At 48.2% G+C, this 20,791-nt stretch overlaps 1 protein-coding gene across 9 annotated transcripts in view; it reads left to right on the top strand.

The window, feature by feature from the left end:
* LZTR1 (leucine zipper like transcription regulator 1) overlaps nucleotides 1–20,791 on the top strand; it is a 271,551-nt gene that overhangs the window by 236,973 nt on the left and 13,787 nt on the right. For 6 of the 9 annotated variants that reach the window (XM_039517964.1, XM_039517963.1, XM_039517960.1 and 3 more), the window contains one exon: nucleotides 18,241–19,706. The exons of the other annotated variants lie outside the window; for them this stretch is intronic. In XM_039517964.1, coding sequence (XP_039373898.1) covers nucleotides 18,241–18,357 — 117 coding nt within the window. In that variant the 3' untranslated portion in view covers nucleotides 18,358–19,706. Of the gene's footprint in view, nucleotides 1–18,240; nucleotides 19,707–20,791 lie in introns of those variants that run through there. 9 annotated transcript variants of the gene reach the window in all.

The following is a 20,791-nucleotide window of genomic DNA, read 5'->3' as shown; positions in this document are numbered from 1 at the left end:
AGTAGTTCTTGCAACGCCACAAAGAGCAGTGCATTGTGATAGCTATCCCAGCATGCAAGTGGCTGCACCATGCTTTTCAAATGTGTGGGGTGGGGTGGAGCATGACAGGGAGTGTGTTGTGTGTATGTGGAGGGAGAGCGAGTGGGTTTTGGGGGGGCTGAGAGCATGTCAGCATGCTGTCTTGTGAGTTCAGACAGCAGCAGACCTCCCTCCCCCTCCCCCTCCCCCCCCTCTACTCACTCAAAGCAAGCAGCATTCCTCAGTAATGGTTCCTTTGTCCCGGAGCAGATAAGCAGCCAGCTGTCAGAAACAGAGCTTTGAAAGGGCATATCCACATTCCTACAGCGAGTTCAAAACAATGACAAGAGTGGCCACTTGACTTAAGGGAATTATGGGACATTTCTGGAGGTCAATCAGAGCGCAGTAAAGCAACACCTCGTTCACACTGGTGCCGCGGTCCTCCAGCGGGGGCGCAGCAAACATTATTCCACTCGCCGAGGTGGAGTACCAGCAGCGCTGTAGCCGTAGAGTCAGAGTGCTCTACGTGCCTTGCCAGTGTGAACGGGTAGTGAGCTAGTGCGCCCGGGGCTCCTTTATTGTGCTGTAACTAGCAAGTGTAGCCAAGCTCTTAGTTCAACCAAAATGAGACACTATTAAACTGGAACAAGAGTGTCCACATAGGGGGTTGCACTAATTTAACTTAAACCAATGCAATTTACCCATGTAGACAATGCCTTGGACTTGGTGCTCTTCTGGTTCTCATCTTACACCCCCAACCACTTTTTCAGTAGGTACTTTGTGGACTCTGTCTCTCTTTCAGGGTCTATCAGAGCTACATTCTTGGCCCCTTCCTCTTCTCTTCTTGCTCCCTGTCTCTGTACAACTTCATCTGGTTACACAACTTTAGCAGTTGCCTCTCTGGTGAAGATTCACAAATTCATTTCTCCACTCCCAAGCTCTACCCAGTCCATTATTTCTGATTGCCTTCCTGAATTTCCAGGTGTCAGCAAAATCAGCATGACTAAAACTGAGCTCCTTCCCTTTCTCCTGAAACCTTCCTCCCTTTGCTGTCAAGGTTGCTTTCTCTTTTCTCTTTCTATTGCAGTATCTCATCCCTCATATTACTTTGGATTCTTCTTCTCTGTCCCTCCACTCCACCCCAAATTGAAGCTATCACTAAATCCTGCTAGATTGCCTCACAGGCCTAAAACCTGCTCATCCCTCTCCATTCTCACCTTGAATTCCACAGGGTTCCATTCTTGCTGTTGTCATCTCTCACCTTAACTTCTGCAACAGCATCCTGTCTGGCCTGCCTGACGCCCACGTCCATCCAAAATGCCTTCCTTGCCTGCCATTCTGATTGCATCAAGCCCCTCCTCATCCTTTGGCTGGCTTTCCTCTCCATTTCTACAGCAAAACCAAGCTCCTTGTCTTCTCGTTAAGGCCTGATTCCCACATATGCCCACAGATCTTTCTGCTCCCCATCGTTACTGTGCTCAAACTGCCTGATTCACTAAGTCCTTGGCATCCTTTCCCACTCCCACCTCCCTGGCTTTCCCCAGGTGGCTCCCTACACACACAGGCCCCTCCCTGACCTGCAGGACCTCCACCTTCTCCTCCTTCGAGTCCCTCCGTTAAAACAGACTATTTCCAACAAGCCTGCAAACCCTAGTCCTCCCTACAGAGGAGTGGTCACATTTCCTGGGTAAAGAACTCATGGAGATAACAAGCATGCTATTCTTCAATGCACATTCTTGCTGCTTGTTACCTCACCTCTTCACCCCTTACAGACTTTATAATAACATCCTGAGAGTTGGCACTACTGGCGGAGTAAGGGAGCATAAGGCCCCAGCCCATGCACAGTCATGCAGTACCTACCTAGATCTTGAGTCTGAGCACAGGGGAAAGAGCAGGGGCAGCAGAGATGGCTGGACACAATGGGAGGAGTATGCTGCATCTGCTAATGGGTGATGCACAGCCCGGAGGGGAGTGTGCAGCAATACAGGAGTTCTGAAAGGATTGTGAGTTACCTGGATGTAAGAGTTATTGGCCAGGGAGTATAGCTTAGTGGGAGGGCACTCACTGGTGAGGTGACCCATGCTTTAGTGATTCTTTAATTGTTTATCCAGAGTGGAATAGCTTTATCAGGAGAGACTGAGGAAGGCCCACATCAAAATGTCCCATAGCCCAGTAGTTAGAGCAGGGGTAGGCAACCTATAGCATGCATGCTGAAGACGGCACGCGAGCTGATTTTCAGTGGCACTCACACTGCCCAGGTCCTGGCCACCTGTCCGGGGGGGGCTCTGCATTTTAATTTAATTTTAAATGAAGATTATTAAATATTTTAAAAACCTTATTTACTTTACATACAACAATAGTTTAGTTATATATTATAGACCAGGGGTCGGCAACCTATGGCATGCGTGCCAAAGATGGCACGCGAGCCAATTTTTAATGGCATGCTGGGGCCTGCCGGGACCCCAGTGTGCCATTAAAAATCCTGCCGACGCGGCAAGCTGCAGGGTCTACACTCCCGGGCTGGAGCGCCAGGCCAAGCGCAGCAAGCCGCCGGCCCCTCCCCCGCCTTCCCCCCCGTTCCCCATGAGCCATGCCGCCGCATACAGCGCTCTGGGGGCTGGGGCTGTGCACTCCCGCGGGGCAGCATTTGGCTCTATGGGGAGGGAAAGATGCTCCCCACTCATCCGGAGCCCCGCCACCTCGCACAGCCCCACCCCACCCCTCTGAGCGCTGCGCACGCAGCGGCAGAGCTCCGGCTCAGCGGGGGACCTCATGGTAAGGGGCCCGGGGGGGGGTTGGATAAGGGGCGGGAGCAGTCAGGGGACAGGGAGCAGGGTGGGTTGGATGGGGGTGGGATCCCAGGGCGGTGGTTGGGGCAGGGGTCTCTGGAGGGGGCAGTCAGGGAGCAGGGGGTTGGATGGGGCATGGGAGTCCCGGGTCTGTTAGGGGTGGGGGTGGATAGGGGTCAGGGCAGTCAGGAGACAGGGAGCAAGGAGGGTCCTGGGGAGGCAGTTAGGGAGGGGGGGGTCTCTGGAGGGGATGGTCAAGGGACAAGGAGCTGGGGGGGTTGGGAGTTTGGGGGGGCTGTCAGGAGATAGGGGTGTGGAGAGGGGTTGGGCAAGCAGGGAGCAGGGGGGCGTTGTATTGGTCCAGAGTTCTGGGGGTCCTGTCATGGGGCGGGGAGTGGTTAGATAGGCATGGGAGTCCAGGGGGTTCTGTCTGGGTGCGGGGGTGTGGATAAGGGTTGGGGCAGGGGGGCAGTCAGGGGACAAGGGGCAGAGAGGCTTAGATAGGGGGTGGGGTCCCAGGAGGGGGTAGTCAGGACAAGGAGCGAGGGGGGTTGGGGGTTCTGGGGGGGCAGTCACCCAGCCCTCTGCCCTGAGCCCTGACCCCCCCACACACACCCAGCCCTCTGCCCTGAGCCCTGCACCCCCACACACACCCAGACCCCTGCCCTGAGCCCTGTACCACCCAGCCCTCTGCTGACTCCTTCACCCCCCCGCATGACCCCAGCCCTGACTCTGGCACCCCCACACATACCCAGCCCCCCTACCCTGACACCTGCACCCCCCTCACATGTGCCTAGCCCTCTGCCCTGACTCTTGCACCCCCCACATCTCCAGCCCCTCCCCCACATCCCATGCACCTTGCACATCCCCATCCCCACCCTGAGCACCAAACGGGAGCTCCTGCACCCCTCACACCAAATGGGAGCTGCCCAGGTAAGTGCCCCCACACCCCAACCCTGAGCCCCCTCCCTCATTCTAGCTCCTGGCCTGACCCTTCACCCCCAGCCCTGTGATCGGTCCACTCCCAGCCTCAGTTCAGTGCAGAGAGAGGAAGAGAATGGGCCAGAACCAGGGAGAAGGTAGGTACCCATTGTATGTGGGCAGGGCCAGGACCCCAGACTGGCAGCGAGCTGAGCGGGTCCGGCAGCTGGGATCCCAGCTGGCAGGAGCCGGCGGATGGAACCCCTGAGCTCTCAGCCCACTGCCAGTCTGGGGTCCCTGCTGCTAGCCCCGCACAGCCCGCTGCCAGTCTGGGGTTCTGGCTGCCAGACCCTTCCCAGCTGGAGTCCCGGCTGCAGGCCCCACTCAGCCCACTGCCGGCCTAGATTAACAGAACCCCAGACCAGCAGTGGGCTGAGCGGGCCGGCGGCGTAAGATCAACATTTTAATTTAATTTTAAATGAAGCTTCTTAAACATTTTGAAAAGCTTGTTTATTTTACAATACAACACTAGTTTAGTTATATAATATATAGACTTGTAGAGCAAGACCTTCTAAAAAACATTAAAATGTATTACCGGCATGCAAAACCTTAAATTAGAGTGAATAAATGAAGACTCGGCACACCACTCCTGAAAGGTTGCCGACCCCTGTTATAGACTTATAAAAAGAGACCTTCTAAAAACATTCAAATGTATTACTGGCACACGTAATACATGTTAAATCAGAGTGATAAATGAAGACTCAGCACCACTTCCGAAAGGTTGCCGACCCCTGAGTTAGAGCCTGCACCTGAGAGGTGGGAGATCATCGTCTGCATGAAGGGGGAATTGACCCTGTGTTTCCCACATCCCAGATGAGCATGCTAGTCACTGGGCTAAAAGTTACATGGTGGGCCCCTCCTCCTGTGTTTCTTGCAAAAAAAACAGCTTAGGTTCTTGAGTCCAGAAGAATGTTCCTGCCTGTGAATCATTAGCAGAGATAGGCACCTCCCTGCAGTATAGACTTAAGTGCCTAACTTTGTAAGAGGGGCGTGGATTAAAACACACCTTTCTCCTCATGATCTCCCATTGGCTAACTGAAGCAGCTCCTGGATCACCTTGCTGGCTTTTGGATCCTGCTCTTAGGCACCTAGCTCTCCCCATGTCTCATATCGACACCTGAATCCCTGTGGTTGTCTAGGTGCCCAAAAGTTAGGCATGGCAATGCTCCGCATCACAATGCTTAACTCCCATTTCCACTCAGATACTGCATCTTGCCATTGCCTTAGCCAAACTTTGTCTGAGGGAAGAGTTCCGGGAATGCAGGTTTTTCAGCTAGGATAGTATGGGTGCTGTGGTTGATAACACTAGATAGAAAGGCCTGATTTTCAGTACCTAGATGAGCATTAAACATATACGTATTTTTCCATATACAAACAAGCATAAGCTTACACACCCCTCCCCCCATGTTTGACTTGCCTGTGGCTAGGTAAGCATACTTTAGCTACATACCACATGCAAATTGCAGGGCTTGTGTCTCATGTAGGACTCATGACCTGAGGTCAGGTCAGAATTGAAAACCTGCTACCGCTATCCAGCGTTTTTGCCGCCCCAAGCGATGGGGGAAAAAAAAAAAGCCGCGATCGGTGGCACTTCATTCTTCGGTGGCAATTCGGCGGCAGATCCTTCCCTCCAAGAGGGACTGAGGGACCCGCCACTGAATTGCCGCTGAAGACCCAGATATGCTGCTGCTTTCCGTTGGCCGCCCCAAGCACCTGCTTGCTGCGCTAGTGCCTGGAGCCGGCCCTGACCGCTATGACCATAAGCAGTACAACCTGTACTGGTCAACGCCAAGTGCTGGGCGGTGGTTAATAAACCAAGAAACCTCAGGAAGCACCAACCGCTTTGGGCTGATGAGCTCCTGAGGAGAGTAGTGGAATCCTTGATGGAGGAAATGCCATCAAAAGGCAGATGAGCAAATTCACTCAGTGTTTTTGCCAATGATACCCACCCAAGACAGATGGGCCCTTCAGCTGTGGATGATAACCAATCTAGGAGTGAAGCCCTGAAAGGCAGGCAGATGGATGATCTCTTCTGCACTGGCAACTCCTGGAGCATAGCTGATTCCAAATGTATTGACTCCCATCCTTCCTTTGGTTCAAACCAGTGAAGTCAAGAGGGGGATGCTGACACATGGGCAAAGCAGCGCCTCCATATCAACTACCCAGGTTATTGTAGCCACATCACATGGAGAGGACACTCCATCCTTGCTGGCAACATGGACACAGCATGGAAGGTAGCAGTTACGGGTTATAAGCTCTCATAGAGGAGGGCGCCATGGGTCATCTTCGACTGTGGGAAGAATCACATTGGTTCCATTGGTCAGCCACCACCTACCACAAACCCAGGCAGCCCCCAGAAAGTTAGGTGCTGACCTGCCACGGTGCATGGGACTAGACCAAAAGTTGAAAGGCAGACGGAAATCTGGCACCTGGCAAAAATAAGAAACCAAGAACTTTCTGGCTTGGAAGCTGGAATGTCAGGATTGTGTGTCTGGGATTGACAGACAATGACAACCTACAATACACAAGCAGCATACGGAAGTCAGCTTTGCTAGACCGTGAACTGTACAAACTCAGTGTTGACATTGCAGCATTTCAGGAAACAAGACTTGCAGATGCTGGTTCTGTCCAAGAGGCCAATTACACCTTATTTTGGCAAGGTAAAAGCAAGCAAAGAAAATAGTCTTCACAGTGTCAGTTTTGCTGTGAAAAACAAGCGGGTAAAGCTCCTAGAGACACCGATTGGGAAGTCAGAGCATATCCTCTCACTTAAACTTCAGAAGACCATCGGCTCTGTGAACATCATTAGTGCCTTTGCACCAGCACTCAAATCTAGCCCCAAGGAGAAGGATACATTTTACAACTGTTTGGATCAAGTCGTCAAAAGAATACCATCAACTGAGCAACTTTTCCTCCTTGGTAACTTTAATGCAAGAGTCGGTGCAGACAACAACTCATGGCCAGATTGCCTAGGACATTTTGGCATTGGCAAAATGAATGAGAACGGCTAACAACTTCTTGAATTCTGATCCCAAAACCAAATCTGCATTTCCAGTTCATATTTTACAGGAAAAGATTGCCACAAAGCATCATGGTGACATCAGCAATCAGGCCACTGGCACCAATTAGACCTTGTTATCGTCAGGAGGAAAGACTTACCGTTTGTGCAGAATACTCACACGTTCCGCAGCGCTGATTGTGACATTGACCACTCCTTGATTATTAGCAAAGTGAAGATTGCAGCCAAGAAACTACATAGAGCAAAACCTAAGAGCAAGCCCAAAGTTAATGCTATTAACACCAAAAAACAGAGGAAATGCCAGGAGTTTGTGAATGCTTTTTAACTTAGCATGCATGGGAAGTCATTACCAGAGAATGCAGAGGAATTTGGGGAAGATTTAAGAACAACAATCCATGAAACAGCTTGAGCTACATTTGTGAGGAAGAGACCATCAAAAAAGGACTGGTTTGAAGAAAATGAAGTGGAATTATTACCTCTCATCAACATTAAGAACACAGCCTATCTGGAACACAACAGGAAGCCAATAGAGAGTACCAAAGTGAGACTTCAACATGCAAAAATTGAGGTGCAGCAAGCAAGAAGACACTGTGCAGATCATTACTGGATCAAGCTCTGTGAAGAAATACAGACAGCCTCAGACACAGGAAACCTCAAAGTCATGTATGACAGCCTGAAGAAAGTTCTAGGTCCTACTGTCAACAAGATTGCCCCTCTCAAATTGCACAGCGGTGAAATCATTACAGATAAAAGCAAGCACTTGTCTCGTTGGGTTGTACACTATTCAGAGCTATATGCACAAGAAAGAAACATCACCAGCAAATCACTGTACCAAATACAGATCATGCCATAGCTAGATGTAGAGCCCACTGTAGAAGAACTAAGCAGGGCCATTGATTTGCTGTCAAGTGGCAAGGCTCCTGGAAAAGATGGCATCCCAGTGGAAATCCTCAAGTATGGGAAAGACAGCCTATTACCATATCTTCATCAGCTGCTACTTAAATGCTGGAAAGAGGGTGAGGTACCACAAGAGAGGTGCGACACAAACATCATCACTTTGTATAAAAATAAAGGCAAAAAGGGTGATGCAACAACTACAGAGGTATCTCGCTACTAAGTGTAGCAGGAAAAGCCTTCACAAAAGTCATCTTACTGTGCCTACAGCAGCTGGCAAATTGTGTCTACCCTGAATCACAGTGTGGATTCAGGGCTGGGAGATCAACTATAGACAAGATATTTTCTCTGCAATAACTCCAAGAAAAGTACAGAGAGCAAAACCTAGCATTGTACATAACCTTTGTGGACCTAACCAAAGCATTTGACACAGTCAGCAGAATAGGTCTATTTGCAATACTAGAAAACCCTGTTAAGTCTTATACATTGATTCCACAACAAAATGAGAGCAGCTGTCCAGTTTGATGGGTCCACTTCAGACAGTTTTGAGATGAAAAGTGGAGTGAAGCAAGGATGTGTTCTTGTCCCTACATTCTTTGGACTCTTTTTCTCAGTACTCTTGAACTGTGTGTTTAAGGACATGAAAGATAGAGTGCATCTCCACACAAGATCAGATGTCAAACTCTTCAACCTGTCCCAACTTAAATCGAAGACCAAAGTCAAAAAGGTGCTAATCAAAGAACTTCTATTCACTGATGATGATGCCCTCATAGCCCACAATGAAGATCTACTATAAGAACTCATGGACCTCCGTTCAAGTGCCTGTCAGGCATTTGCTCTCACTATCAGCATCAAGAAAATGGTTGTATTAGGACAGGGGTTCCACAAGATCCTTCAATTACCTTAAATGCAAATCAGCTAGAAGTAGTCCAAAAGTTCAGCTATTTAGCTTCTTCAGTGACCACCAACCTCTCACTGGATGAAGAACGAAATGTTCGCATTGGAAAGGCAGCCACCACCTTTAGCAGACTAACTAAAAGAGCATGAAACAACTCAAAGCTTGCCGTCAAGACCAAAATGCTAGTGTACCAAGCCTGCATCCTCAGCACTCTCATGTATGGTGGGGAAACATGGACAACTTATGCTCATCAGGAGCTGCATACTCAGCACCAAATGGCAAGATAAAGTCTCCAATGCAGAGGTTCTTCAAAGGGAAAAGTTACCAAGTGTAACAGCCCTGCTCAAGCAAAGACAACTGCGCTGGTTGGGCCATCTGAGTAGGTTGGAAAACAGATGCATACCCAAGGACATGCTATACAGGGAGCTGTTGGAGGGAACAAGAACAACAGGATGCCCCAAGCTTCACTATAAAGACACATGCAAGCAAGATATGAAGGAATTTGGAATTGATCCTGACCAACGGAAAGTCTTGCCAAGTGATGGTAACAAGTGGCGCCATCGTCTCCATCAGGGTATCAAAGTCCATGACAGAAGCTGGCTCCTACAGCTTGAAGAGAAAAGAGCCTTTAGGAAGGAAGCAGATCCCAACCAAGATACAGACATTTGCAATAACTGCCAAATATTATGCAAATCTCAGATTGGACTATTCAGTCACATGAGACATTGCAAATCATCTACATCATAGGCTGTAATTCCCACCATCTCTTGCAGATGAAAAATTGCCAACATGTCTAATCTGGTACATTTATATGGCTCCTGTCATGTTAGTATCTGAGCTCCTATAGTCTTTACTATATTTATCCTTCCAACATTCCCCTGAGGTAAGGAAGCACAGTAAACTCCAGTTCATAGATGGGAAACAAGGGCACAGGGAGCTAGATCCACAAAGGGAATTAAGTATGTAACTCCCACTGCAGATGGCGATGTCCAACTTTTACATACTAGTGAGATCATCAACCCCACTCAGCTACTTCCTAACACTGTAGGCACTTAAGTTTCTGCCAGAAGGCATGCACAAAACCACTGAAATCACCAAGCTGCTCAGAGCCCTCTCTCACACTTAAACCCTGGTGGATTCACAAATGAGGCGTTCCCCAATCTGGTAGGCAGACTCTGAGCATGTCTAAGCAGCACAAAGGACATTTGTAACTCTCTGGGCATGTACCCAATGCCCAGAGTTGGGAGCTCTCGGTTGGGATAGAGGAGACTTGTTTTCAAATCCTTGCGCTGCCTGATCGGGATCACGGAATTGTACCCAGGCCCCACACATGCAAGGGACATGTCGTAATCATTCAGTTATTGCCTGCTCTTGGATGGGGCTTGCTTAGTGTCTCCTGTTAAAGCTGTTCTACTTTGTATTAAATAATTAATGATTCATTGGAGCAGAGAGAGCAGGGAAGAGCTTGACAGTAACTCAGTGACTAAGGCACTGACCTAGGACAAGTCCCTGTTCCAATGAATATTTCATTATTTATATGAAGTGGACATGTCCAACAGGAGAGGCTGTAGCACACTCATTCCAGAATAACCTCACCTGGCATGTGGGAAAATCACTCACCTGGCATGTGGAAAAATCAAGATCAGAAACCTGCTCTGAATCAGGCATAAGGGCAGTTTGAAAACTGGTCTCCTGCATCAGGGCTGAGTGCTACAGCCAGTGGGCAGCTATGGTTAGTTTCTCTTGCGCCTTTTTCCTGAGAAGGGGCTGGCCTAGCTAAGACACGTAGCTGCAAGAGAGGGTTCACAGCTGAGAATCCCAAATGCAGCTAGGCGCCCCCCTCAGGCCCAAAGCTAGGCACTTGGCTTTTTCTGCTTACTGGCTTAGCAAGGCTCCTCACTCAGCTGTATCGCTCCCCAGGCATTGTATAGGGAGCCTGGGCACCTGACTTAAGACTAAGGATTCTACTGGGAGACAGTGTGCCTAAAAGTCCCTTTGTCAATCTATCCCCGAGAGACTAAGGACCAGATATATAAAGGTATTTAGGTACCTAAGGTGCAGATAAACACAGAATGGGATTTTCAGATGTGCCTGAGCATGTTAGGCATCTAGCTCCCATTGAAGTGAATGGCATCAAATCTATTTAGGTGCTTTTGAAAATGCCACTGGCAGAAACTTAGGCACATGGGAAATTTTATTAGCAAAAACATAGGTACCTATGGACTTTGGGCAGCAGCTGAGTAGCGGGTAAGAATCTCAAGGGCACTCACATTTTTTATTTAAGTCCCTAGAATGGCAGTTAGGCACTGAAGTCCCTTTGTGGATCTAGCCCTAGATGCCTACATGCATCTTTAGGTACGTAAATGTCTTTGGAAATCTGGCCCTGAGGGACTTACCCACAGTCACATATGGATCTGTAACCAAACGGAGCTGAACATGAGTCTGGCACCCTAACACTTGGGCTGTCCCTTCTGTCCACTAAGTGCACCTCGCTTGCACACCTACCTAGGTACTGTCAGGCCCAAAATAAAAAAGGTTTGTTTCTATCATCTTTGCATTCTTTCCATTCAAAAAACTGAACTGCATCAGGGAAAAACAAAAGACCAAAATGACACAATTGACCACTGCATACAAGTAATATTTAAAATGTATGGTCTCTGAAAAGAATACAGAAATACTGAAGAATCTGGAAAGACGTAGTCTATGCTAGAATTAACCTAATGGATTCAGCATTCCATGTTCTGCATTTCCATCTGGAAATGAGATTATACAGATAGGTTCTGGCAGTCATAGAGTGTTTGTCTGGTTGCGTTTACTGCTGTGCAAAATGTCTTATTTTAATGCAATGTCATGGTCTTGAGTGGATATCCACAGATTTGCAGGGCTCCAGTCTTGACTTCCTTGTGGTAGACCTGATCAGTAACAAGTAACTTGAAACTAATTTTGCACTGTGGCCAGAAAAATGAACAAAATGCATCATTTCAGAAAATGTTTGAGTTCTGACATTTTGTTAAATTTCTGTCATTGTTGCTAATTTTTTTCTTTTAATTCTGGTTTTGTAAATTAAAAACTGCCTGATTCTAGGGACAGGTTCATCAAATTATCATTGAAAGACTGAGTGCTAGGGAAGGAGAATACCTGCAGCTTTCAAGAAGTCCAAATGCTGTGTTGTTTATGCTGTGTTTTGGAGATTTTGGTTTGTAACTTTTTGCCAGCATGATATGAACATGTAGCCATTACAGTCTCCTTCAGCTCTGTTGACAGGTTAAGGATTGCTGTTCCCTATTCAGAATATCAGAGAAAAATAATATTAACTGGAGAGCTGACTATATTGTTGTAATACTTTGGGCAAGGTTATACATTAGTCTCCCAGTGTATGTCAGGTTTATACAAATGCCCAATAAAACTCTTTTTTGTTTATACTCTGACATAGTTCTGTGTCTTTGCCCTTGGTCTTAATCCTATCTCAATGCAATATGCTCCTCAGTGCAGGTGCCTAATTCCCACTAATGTTAATGGGATCTATCCCTCCATCCCCTGCACATTGTCTACTGCCCCTTATTTTGGACATATAATGTTGTGTACTGATTTATTTCCAGAAGTGGCCTGACTCATCTGCTTCATTTCACTGTTATACTAGATGCACAAAATGCTTTTGTTTCTTCATTACAGACACTGGTCCTACAAAGATAGGAGGAAGTATTATTAAGCAGTTAAAAAAAGATATCCAAATATTCTCCATTTATTGTTTGGCCATGCTGTATCACATATCCCCCCTTACCCCCCCCCCCCGCTCAACACCATGGGGTTGGGCTACTTGGGACGAGAGGCAGTGTTGTCGTGATAGGCCATCAGCGTTGCCATGTTGGCTTCCAGCCCTATGCTGTACCCGGAAATGGAAGGGCTGCAGGGATAGGAACCACCTAGTCACTTTTGCGTTCTTCTCCTTGTTTCTGTGCATCCACTGGAGCGGGGCGTGGTCTGTCACAAGGGTAAACCGCCGCCCCAGCAGATAGTAGCAGAGAGTCTTCATAGCCCATTTTACCGCCAGACATTCCTTTTCAACGACAGCGTACTTTTGTTCCCTGGGGAGGAGTTTCCAGCTGAGGTACAAGATTGGGTGTTCCTCCTCCCCTACCATCTGTGAAAGGACGGCTCCTAGCCCTACCTCTGAGGCGTCTGTTTGTAGGATGAATTCCTTCTCGAAGTCTGGGGCTATGACTACTGGATGGCAGCATAGGGCTGTCCTTAAATCTGCAAATGCTTCTTCTGTCTTATCAGTCCATTTTACTATCTTGGGGCCCCGAGCTTTTATCAGATCCGTCAGTGGCCCTGCTCTTGTGGCGAAATGAGGGATGAATCTCCGATAGTATCCTACTATCCCTAGAAATGCTCTGACTTGCTTTTTGCGGACTGGTCGAGGCCAACCTTGTGTTGCCTCCACTTTGTTCCACTGATGTTTCACCAAACCTCTCCCTACTACATACCCAGGGTATCTGGCCTCAGCTAGTCCTATCACGCACTTGAGAGGGTTAGCAGTGAGGCTGGCCTTCTGCAGGGCGTCTAGCACTACTTCTACTTTTCCTAGGTGCGTTTCCCAGTCAGGGCTATGGATGACTATGTCGTCTAGATAGGCGGCGGCATATTTGGCATGGGGTCGCAGTAACTTATCCATAAGTCGTTGGAATGTTGCAGGGGCCCCATGGAGTCCGAAAGGGAGGACAGTGTATTGAAACAGGCCATCGGGTGTAGAGAAAGCAGTCTTTTTCTTGGCCAGGGGAATTTGCCAATATCCTTTGGTCAGATCCAGAGTGGTTAGGTATCGGGCCTTGCCTAACTGATCAACTAGCTCGTCAGTGCGTGGTATCGGATAGGCATCGAATTAGGATACTTCATTCAATTTCTGGAAGTTGTTGCAAAACCTCAGGGTGCCATCAGGCTTGGGGACTAGGACGATAGGGCTGGACCACTGACTGTGGGATTCTTCAATAACCCCGAGTTCCAGCATCTTCTTCACTTCCGTCCTAATTTCTTCCCTTTTAGCTTCCGGTATTCGGTACAGTCTTATCATCACTCTTACTCCGGGGCTGGTGACAATATGATGTTGGACCAGTGTCGTATGGCCCAGTTGTGTACAGAACACGTCCTGGTTCTGGTGAATCATCTCAATGACCTCTGTTCGTTGTTCTGAGGCTACCTGCCGCTGTGGGTCGTCTGTCTGGGGTGGAGCTCCTCGAATGACCAGACACGTCTCTCGGTCATGCCAGGGCTTCAGTAAGTTGACGTGGTAGATTTGCTCTGGCTTTCGGCGGTCTGGTTGTCTGACCTTATAGTCCACCTCCCCAATGGCTTCCACTGTCTCATATGGTCCATGCCAGCTGGCTAGGAGTTTGCTTTCACCATCACCCGTTCCCCCAGCTGAAATCCATACTTTCGCCCGACGGTTGTAATATGTCCGCTGGGCCTCTTGTGCCTTTTCCAAATGTTTTTGTACTATAAGGGTTACTCGAGTTATTCGCTCTCTCATCTGTGTCACGTACTCAATGACATTCTTTCCTGGGTTGCGTTGTTCTTCCCAATCTTCCTTGGCGATATCTAATATCCCGCGTGGGTGGCATCCGTATAGTAGTTCAAAGGGAGAGAAACCAGTGAACGCCTGGGGGACTTCCCATATAGCAAACATTAGATACGGTAGAAGGATATCCCAGTCTTTTCCGTCCTGTGCTACCACCTTCCGGATCATACTTTTAAGGGTACGATTAAACTGCTCGACCAGTCCATCTGTTTGTGGATGGTAGACTGAGGTCCGTATGGCCTGGATGCAGAGTAGGGCACATAAGTCCTTCATTAATTTTGACATGAAAGGGGTTCCTTGGTCTGTCAGGATCTCCTTAGGGATGCCCACTCTGGCAAAAACCTGTAGTAGTTCTTTTGCTATTGCCTTGGATGTGGGGTTTCTTAAAGGAATGGCTTCTGGATATCGCGTGGCGTAGTCAAGGATGACTAGTACGTTTTGGTGGCCCCGTGCTGATCTTTCCAGTGGGCCCACTATGTCCATGGCTATCCTCTCGAAAGGGACTTCAATAATAGGCAAAGGTACTAATGGGGCCTGCAAGTAAGGTCAGGGGCTATGCAACTGGCATTCAGGGCAGGAGGCACAATAGCGCTGGACTTCTGCGCGTATCCCTGGCCAATAAAACCTTCTTAGGACTCTATCCAGTGTCTTGTCTACTCCTAGATGTCCCCCAAATAGATGAGTGTGAGCTAACTCTAATACTGCCCTTGTGTGTTTCCGTGGGACTAAGAGTTGCTCTACTTCTTCCCCTCGTATTTGCTCTATCCTGTACAAGAGATCGCGTTTGAGCACATAATATGGCCTTGGGCCTTTGATCTTTCCTTCCGCGGGTACGCCATTTACTTGCACTACCTCCTCCCTCACATTTGTATATAGCGGATCATTGGCCTGGTCCTGCCCGAAATTCTCACGTGCAGTACCGATCTGACCTAATTCTAGGGGGCCTATTTCTACTCTTCCCCCTGGGTTGCTCCTACTTGGGCTAGGAACCGCCTCCGAGTCCTCCCTGGTCTGAATTATCTCCTGGCCTCCTGAACGGGTTCGCCTACCCACAAGGGAAGTTTTTTGATTCTCTGCTAGAATCCTGGCCCCTAATCTTTTATCTGCCCTCCTTTCCCGCCTAGACTTTCGGGCTTTCCCGGGGGATGAGAATAACTCTGGAGCAAATTCGGCAAACATTGGGGTGAGGCTATTTGTAGGTGCCTCTGTCTCAGCCTGGGGGTTGCTACCCTCCCTTGGCTCTATTGGGGTAAGTAAGCTCTCAAACCCGGGGAAGTCCCTACCAATTAAGACAGGGTAGGGGAGCTTGGGGACCACCCCTGCAGTCACACTGGTAGTATTCCTCTGATCTCAATCCGTACCGGGATTGTGGGGTAGAAATTCATAGTGCCATGAACGCACGTTACCCCTGTGTTTTTGGCCCGGGTTAATTTGTCTCGCCCCACCAACTTCCCTGAGACCAGCATGACAGCACTCCCAGAATCTATTAATGCTATGGTCTTAATATCATTCATTTTTACTGATCTTGAATACCCATGTGAGGTCATTGTGACCCCTACCAGGCCGATTAGGCCACATTGCTCCCCGTAATTCCCCAGATTACACTGCATAGGTTCTTCCCTGTTGGGGCATTGGGCTGCTATATGCCCCAGTTCCTCACACTCATAACACCGCCCCCTTATTCCGGTTGTCACCCTCTGCCTGGGGCAATTTGGCCGGCCCCCCACCTCTCTTCCCAAACCCCCAGGTCCCTTCTTGGCCTCAGACCATTCCTCGGTTTCTTTCCTCCCTGTTACGGTTCTCCTGTAGTTCTCAACAGTCCGGGGCCTTGGGTTTGGGGTTGGCTTCCTGGATTGCCATGTCTCCCTACCTGGGGTCTGGAACAGTCCACGGGCTGCCAGCTGTCTTTCCACGAGGGAGACCAACTCATCATAGGTGGAGGGGTCATTCTGGCCAACCCAAGCCCGGAGGCCTGGTGGTAGCCCCCTAATATACCAGTCCATTACCAGGACCTCCATCATCTTCTCAGAGATGAGGGCCTCAGGGCGCAGCCATTTCCGGGTCAGGTGGATCAGGTCAAACAATTGTGATTGGGGTGTCTTGTCCTCTGGGCTCGCAATGCCGTCGTTACTCCGGATCTGGCCAGGATCTCTGCCTTCAGCTGGGGGTAATCTGCCGCAGTCTCTGCGGCCGTATCGTAGTAGACCTTCTGGGCCTCCCCACACAGGAATGGGGCGAGGATACCAGACCACTGATCTTGGGGCCAGGCCTCCAGCAGGGCTGCTCTTTCAGAAGCCAGGAGGTATGCCTCCACATCATCCTCCCGTGTCATTTTCTGTAGGCAATGGCTGGCCCGTATGGTCCGGGTCCCTTCACAGTTGCGGTTCAGTTCCATAAGGGCCTTCATCTGGTTCACCAGGTCTTTCAGCAGGGTCCGGTCCTGGGCAGCCTGACTCATCAACAGATGATTAGTCTCCTGCTGCATCCGAGTCGCCTCCTGTTGGGCGGTTGCTTGGACCCAGGTAGCCTCCTGCTGGGCCACGGTGGCTTGTATTAGAGCCTTGACCACGTCATCCATCTTAAGGATGGGAGGGTTTTAGCTAACCCTGGTTTAAGTCCCTAGCGTGCAAATCCCACTCTTTACACCATGTGTGGCAAATTGCCAGCACTATTATGATGGGTCTCGCGCTTTCTCTTCTTTGTGGGGGGGGGTCAGGGTGCCATTTCTTGCCCCTAAATTGGAATATTAATTGCCCCACTAGTGTCCTAGAGGAGGGGAGTGGAGAGGGAGGGACCTGGGCCCACCCTCTACTCCAGGTCCCAGCCCAGGGGTCCTGAGGATAGTGGTGAACCACTTGAACTGACAGTTCCTTCCTCTGGGCTACTTCCCTCTCCTGCCCTTCAGTTTGTGGGGGGCTTCCTGCCCTCCCTCTGCACAAGCCAGGTGCACCTTACCTAGGGTCTAGGACTTCTTAGCCCACTGCAGCACTTCTCCAAACTGTCCTCTGCTTCCCTTCAAACTGTTCTCTGCTCCAACACCAATCCTTTCTGCTCCAACTCCTCCAAATGGTTCTCTGCTCCAACACCAATCCTTTCTGCTCCTACTCCCACACTGTCTGATTGAAGCATGGGTTTTTATCATGTGACTGACTGCAGGTGCTCTAATTGGCTTCAGGTGGTCTAATTGGCGTCAGGTGCTCTAGTTAATCTGTAGCAAACTTTCTTCCCCTTACAGGGAATAAGGCTCCCTTCTAATCCTCTCCTGATGCCCTCTGGCCATGCTCTATCACAATTGGGCTAAAATATAAGGTAAAATAGGGATGTTTCTCAAGCTCAGAAAATGGCTCTTCAGAAAAAACGTGGGTTTGTGTGACGTTTCCATTCAGTCTGATGCTGTCAGAAAATAAACATTGTTATAGAGCAATTGGTTAGCTAAAACCTTCAATGCATATGTTGATTATTGGTTCTCATGGCATTCTTTAACTGCTTGAAATATCCAGGCAAAAATATCATGTGCGCTAAATAGAGCAGTACTTTGAGCTACTTCTCAGGGCACAGCAGAACAGAATCGATAGATTATTTGCACAAATCCTGAGCTGCCAGTTCCAGTGGATCTGAATGTCAGCAGAAATACAAAGGGCATGAATTTCAAAGCTGTTTAGGTGCCTAAGGTATGTTTTAGCCTGCACTAATTTGCATCCTGTATATTAATTATGGAATCATTATTATGAATAATTATTGTCATTCTTGTGTCAGATTTCCTGACATACCTTCAATTCCATCCCATTGCAAAAGCGGTCTAAAACCAGAAGACAAGAAAGGAGAATTATTATTTTACATAGAAACCACAGTTATGGTTATTTTCATGGAGCTTTGCAGCCTGGTTCTGTGTGCTTGTCATTTTACTAGTAACATAACAATATAGGCACAATGGAATATCACTGGATTTCACTAACCTGTATATGTCTAGTATGGGTCGGTTGGGATTAAACAGTGATATTTAAACTGTGGTTTTAATTTTTTCCTTTTTTGTGTGTTTTTCTGTTTGTTTTTGTTTTCCCTGAAGGTCTCCAAGTTGCCAAATCTGCGATCCCTCAGTCAGCCACTCCTTCTTGACATCATTGAATCATTAGCCAATCACATATCAGACAAGCAATGTGCAGAGCTGGGTTCAGACATATAAAACACTTCCAGACCTCTTTCATTTGTTCCTCAAAGGGCTGCACTTTACAGCTGAATCCCTCTATACTGAGCTGCTCAGAATATCAACACAATAAAGCAGAAGACCTGTGAAGAGCATGAAAATCTGAACTATTGCTCTCTTGTGGATCTGCATGTATTTGGGGCAGAAGCTGGTCTCAGCCATACCAACGTAAAATTGAAATAACTGGGAGCAATGGGTTTATTCCAGATTTACCTTAGTGTAACTGAGTTCAGAATCTGGCCTATTGCTTTTATTTTGTAAAATATAAACAGTAATGGATAAAAGGATCATTAATATTATGAAACACAAATATCCAGTGGCTGGAAGTTGAAGTCAGCAATAATTAAATTGGAAATAAAATGCACAATTTTAACAGCCCAGAATACAAAGGCTTTCTATATTTTCCATCACTTGGAGTCTTTAAATCTATATTGGGTGTCTTTCTAAAAGATAAGCTTTTATTCAACCACCTTATTGTGCTGGATACCGGAAGCGTGAAATTCTCGGGCCAGTGTTTTGCAGGAGGCCAGATTAAGATCATCATAATGGCCCCTTCTGACTTTTAAAATTTATTAACCCTATCCAGTCAAGCCTTCCTGAAATAATGTATTAGTAAATAGCTACGCTTTTCTGCCTGCATGGCAGGAATCACTTTGTTTTAGCTTGGGGGAAATGAAGCAAAAGGAAGCACTGGAACAAGGGTGTCCAAACTGTGGCCTTTTAAGGTGACTATGTTAGGAAAGTCCCTATTTTATTATGAATTGAAGGTATGCTCCAGCCACATCCTGTGACCTTCCCCCTCCCTACCGCCCCCCCCCCCCCCGTAACTGATGTGTTTTCATCAGCTGTAGTCACTACAGGAAGGTGAATGAATCATAGTTCTGTGATTCTTGGATCTCTTCTAATTAACGGCAGTAAAAGTCTGTTTCCAGCAGATACCAGAGCTACACACCTGTGCTGTACCATTAGCTTCACTATTTCATATGTGTGTCTGAAAAGGTGGTTGTTATTGTGATGTCCAGTTGCTATTCACCAGCTCCTTGGTGCTGAGTAGCAGGGTGTTACATGCTGTTGTCCCTTCAGTTAATTCAAGGGATATGCTTTATGGAATGATAGATTGTCCTCCCAGTTAAGGACTTGTGCTAGCTGCATGTGCAGGTGGATCTGACTGGAGAAGGCAGAGTGACACCTGACAGCAGGACATGCCCATTGAACTGAATTCTAGTAGATGCACCCCTTCATAGAATCATAGAATCTCAGGGTTGGAAGGGACCTCAGGAGGTCATCTAGTCCAACCCCCTGCTCAAAGCAGGATCTAACCCAACTAAATCATCCCAGCCAGGGCTTTGTCAAGCCTGACCTTAAAAACCTCTAAGGAAGGAGATTCCACCACCTCCCTAGGTAACCCATTCCAGTTCTTCACCACCCTACTAGTGAAAAAGTTTTTCCTAATGTCCAACCTAAACCTCCCCCTCTGCAACTTGAGACCATTACTCCTTGTTCTGTCATCGTCTACCACTGAGAACAATCTAGATCTTTGGAACCCCCTTTCAGGTAGTTGAAAGCAGCTATCAAATCCCCCCTCATTCTTCTCTTCTGCAGGCTAAACAATCCCAGTTCTCTCAGCCTCTCCTCATAAGTCATGTGCTCCAGCCCCCTAATCATTTTTGTTGCCCTCCGCTGGACTCTCTCCAATGTATCCACATCCTTCTTGTAGTGTGGGGCCCAAAACTGGACACAGTACTCCAAATGAGGCCTCACCAGTGCTGAATAGAGGGGAATGATCACATCCCTCGATCTGCTGGAAATGCCCCTACTTATACAACCCAAAATGCCATTAGCCTTCTTGGCAACAAGGGCACACTGTTGACTCAGATTCAGCTTTTGGTCCACCATAACCCCTAGGTCCTTTTCTGCAGAACTGCTGCCCAGCCATTCGGTCCCTAGTCTGTAGCAGTGCATGGGATTCTTCCGTCCTAAGTGCAGGACTCCGCACTTGTCCTTGTTGAACCTCATCATATTTCTTTTGGCCCAATCCTCTAATTTGTCTAGGTCCCTCTGTACCTATCCCTACCCTCCAGCGTATCAACCACTCCTCCCAGTTTAGTGTCATCTGCAAACTTGCTAAGGGTGCAGTCCACACCATCCTCCAGATCGTTAATGAAGATATTGAACAAAACCGGCCCCAGCACCGACCCTTGGGGCACTCCACTTGATACCGGCTGCCAACTAGACATGGAACCATTGATCACTACCCGTTGAGCCCTACCATCTAGCCAGTTTTCTATCCACCTTACTGTCCATTCATCCAGCCCATACTTCTTTAACTTGCTGGCAAGAATACTGTGGGAGACTGTATCAAAAGCTTTGCTAAAGTCCAGAAATAGCACATCCACTGCTTTCCCCTCATCCA

Source organism: Mauremys reevesii, unplaced genomic scaffold (genome assembly GCF_016161935.1).
Source record: "Mauremys reevesii isolate NIE-2019 unplaced genomic scaffold, ASM1616193v1 Contig2, whole genome shotgun sequence".
NCBI lineage: Eukaryota > Metazoa > Chordata > Testudines > Geoemydidae > Mauremys > Mauremys reevesii.
Note: the sequence above shows the minus strand (reverse complement) of the source record. Positions and strands in the feature narration are given on the sequence as shown.